The 3,500-nt window shown below is 36.1% G+C and overlaps 1 protein-coding gene across 1 annotated transcript; it reads left to right on the forward strand.

Moving 5' to 3' along the window:
- Positions 1-442: 442 nt before the first annotated feature.
- On the forward strand, positions 443-2,253 carry LOC120594038 (olfactory receptor 147). Its single transcript, XM_039852069.1, has 2 exons — positions 443-579; positions 1,305-2,253. The coding sequence occupies exon 2, from the start codon at positions 1,321-1,323 to the stop codon at positions 2,251-2,253; it is 933 nt and encodes a 310-aa protein (XP_039708003.1). The 5' UTR covers positions 443-579; positions 1,305-1,320.
- The last annotated feature ends 1,247 nt before the right edge of the window (positions 2,254-3,500 follow it).

Raw genomic sequence — 3,500 nt, forward strand, 5'->3', positions numbered from 1 at the left:
ACTGGATGCAGAACCCTTGCAGAAAATATTTCTATTTAAAATACGGGAATAAATAGGGAATGAAATAATACCACAGATTTCTTTTCAGAACTGATGACTATAGGGAGAGGGGGATTTACTTCAGATGCACACCGAGGGAGGTACAATCCCCTGGGTGAAGTGAAAATGAGGGAAGTATTGCATCCCTAAGGAACTAGAGATTGATGATAGTCCACTTATATAATCACCTTATTTCCCTTTTACACATAAAATCTACTCCCTGGGGAAAAGGCTGAGCAGGCTTCTACACTTATTATAACCAAGTGCATTAAACCATCAAACTCATTATATTTTCTGTGTCTACTCAAGTAGCAAATATGATCATTATAAAGTCCGTTTATTTTTCTCTGCTACTTGAGAGACCTCAAAGCCATAATCAGAATGTATAATCTGTAGTTCAGAAAAATTTACAAGGTATGTCTGAATTTAAGTATTCTCTTAGAATCAAAGGAATAAAAGCCTTGGAAACTGAAATTGCTTTTCCAAGAACACAAGAGTTAATACCAAGGATAAGAGAGCACTGAGATTTTCTCACCCATGGTGAGTTTCTAAATTCCATTCATTATAATATATTCCTTGTTTTCAGATGGAAGCCCCGGGACCTAAGATATACCTTTTTCTTTGCAGTGTGACAGTTTCTGAAATTCAAGTAAAACTGGTGAAAATTGTGTTTGAGGGGAGATCAGAGAATGTTCAGAAATATTAGGGAACTCAGAATGTGCAGTCTCTTGGTTAGTAAGTTTTCTTTAAATGGATTGAATTCTCACTGCTCCTCATTTGTGGCTTTTATGCTGTGACATAGGACAGTAACTTAACCTCTCCCTTAATAGGAACAAGACTCTGCATTAGAGTCTAGCACTAGATTCCTAGGGTTCTTGCCTCCAATATTATTAGTAAGGGGGGGTTCACCTGAGTAAAGAGATATTGAAATTAAAGAAAGGCAATTCTGTCCTGGTCCAAACTTCTCGCTTATCTCTTGTTTTTGTCTGTTTGTTTTGTTTTGTTTTTCTGTAGTTATGTTTGCATATGGAAGAACTGGCCTTCCCTCTATAGGCTAAGTTTGTGATGCACTTTGCTATATTTAACTTATAAGACTCCAGTAAGGGAAACTTAGTGTCATTTAGTATCCTGACAATGGTAAAAACTTGTTTGGGTCCAAGTTGGGCTAGCCTCAGGCATTCCATGTATATAGTCACTTGTAGAACAAAATACGGCAGGGATAGCTAAGTTATTCTCCATATAACCCTTTTCTCCTGTGTTCGTAGAGTCCCTTGGAGAAGAATGGCTCTCGGAAATGGCTCAGTTGTGACCGAATTCATTCTCATGGGTTTAACAGACCGACCAGAGCTCCAACTCCCCCTGTTCTTCCTGTTTCTAGTAATGTATGTGGTTACTGTGTTGGGAAATTTGGGTCTGATGATTCTAATCATGCTGAATTTACACCTACACACTCCCATGTACTTTTTCCTCTTTAACTTGTCTTTCATAGACCTCTGTTACTCTTCTGTGTTTACACCCAAAATGCTGATTAACTTCATTTCAAAGAAGAATATTATCTCCTATCTGGGGTGCATGACCCAGCTCTACTTTTTCTGCTTTTTTGTTATTTCTGAATGTTATGTGCTGACATCAATGGCCTATGATCGCTATGTGGCCATCTGTAACCCACTTTTGTATAACTATGTCATGTCACCTAAAGTGTGTTCCAATATTATGCTCGGTTCATACTTGATGGCGTTTACTGGTTCTATGGCCCACACTGGGTGCATGCTGAGACTGACTTTCTGTGATGTGAACACCATCAACCACTATTTGTGTGACATCCTCCCCGTGCTCAAGCTCTCTTGCACCAGTACGTATATCAACGAGCTGGTCGTTTACACTGTGGTGGGTGTTAATATCATTGTGCCCAGTCTCATCATCTTTGTCTCTTATGGCTTCATCATCTCTAGCATTCTACGCATCAGCTCCATGGAGGGCAGGTTGAAAGCCTTCAGCACTTGCAGTTCCCACATACTTGCCGTTTCTCTCTTCTTTGGATCAGGTGCATTTATGTATCTCAAACCATCTTCTACTGGGTCTCTGGATGAGGAAAAAATCACTTCTGTCCTTTACACCAATACAGTTCCCATGATGAATCCTTTAATCTACAGCCTGAGAAACAAAGATGTTAGAATTGCCTTGAGAAAAACTCTAAATAAGAGAAGGTTTTGATCGAAAATAATTGTGTGTGTGTGTGTGTGTGTGTGTGTGTGTGTTTGCAGTTATTCAGAGGACATGGAGATTTGGTGTGTTTAATTTTAATTAAAAGTTTTATTGTCAACTTTCGATTCTATTTATTATGTTGAAAGAAATTTTAGTCTTCTCTCAATAATTTATTTGCACTTTTTGAGAGTGGGTCTTTTCTTTTTTCTCACCATTTGCACAATTTCTTTTCCTCATCCTTTTTTCACATTTAATAATAATATTAAGAAAGGGATTTATTATCTTCTGAATTTTCTTTATTATTTCGAACGTTTATTTTTCTCTCTGGAAATAGAAGACTGATTTACAATCAAATCAAGAAACACCAGGTGACATAATGTCATGGGAATGTCTTACCTGTCACTTGCCATTGGAATGAAAAATCAAACTATGTGCTTCTACTCCCATCTTTATATCCTGCACTGAGCAAGAATATGTTCTTTAATGCAAGTCATGAAAAGCTCCATAGAGACTGTCAAGTACAATCTGGTTTGCACTGGTAGACACTAGGCATCATGCTTTCTTTGACATAGGGTTTTCTTATCACTGCATACTCACCTCTGCACATAACAGGCTGTCAAAATAATTTTTTTTCACAGATGGGAAAGTAAAGCTCAGAGTGGTTAATGATTTACTTACAGTCATATATCTTAATTTAAAAAATGTAAACTAAATCTTGGTCTTCTGACTAAGCTTACTTTGCTTTCTCATATTCTTTGCTACTCTGTATTCTTTTATTTTTATTTCAGTAATCATGGAATATGAAAAAAAAAACATTATTCATTTGAAAGTTGAATGTGCTTTGTTCCAGGATGACATATGAATTATTTGTTTTTGTCTTTTGTTTAGCAAACAGTTTGTTGGTTTTTATTTTTGGGAAAGAGGAGAATTTTTGTGCTAGAATAGCTGGGAAAGATTGACTCAAATAAGAAAGTACATTTTCCACAAAATTAAAGAAAAATGAATTTTGAATGTTTGAAAGTTTATGTAATTCTAAGAATAAGGTATGAAAGACAAAGGAGCCAAGAACGTGTAATTAGCTCAAGACTCAACAGGACACATGACCAATAAATAAAATTTTTTTATTGGGGAGTGGTCATGAGAATTTAGAAACCACATTTCAATATGAATTTTATCCTGTTTTATATAGTCCTATAAATATACAGTCCATACATTATAAACTTATAATGCACAATGACCTTACATTAGTAGTTTTT

Source organism: Pteropus medius, unplaced genomic scaffold (genome assembly GCF_902729225.1).
Source record: "Pteropus medius unplaced genomic scaffold, Ma_sr-lr_union100, whole genome shotgun sequence".
Lineage (NCBI taxonomy): Eukaryota > Metazoa > Chordata > Mammalia > Chiroptera > Pteropodidae > Pteropus > Pteropus medius.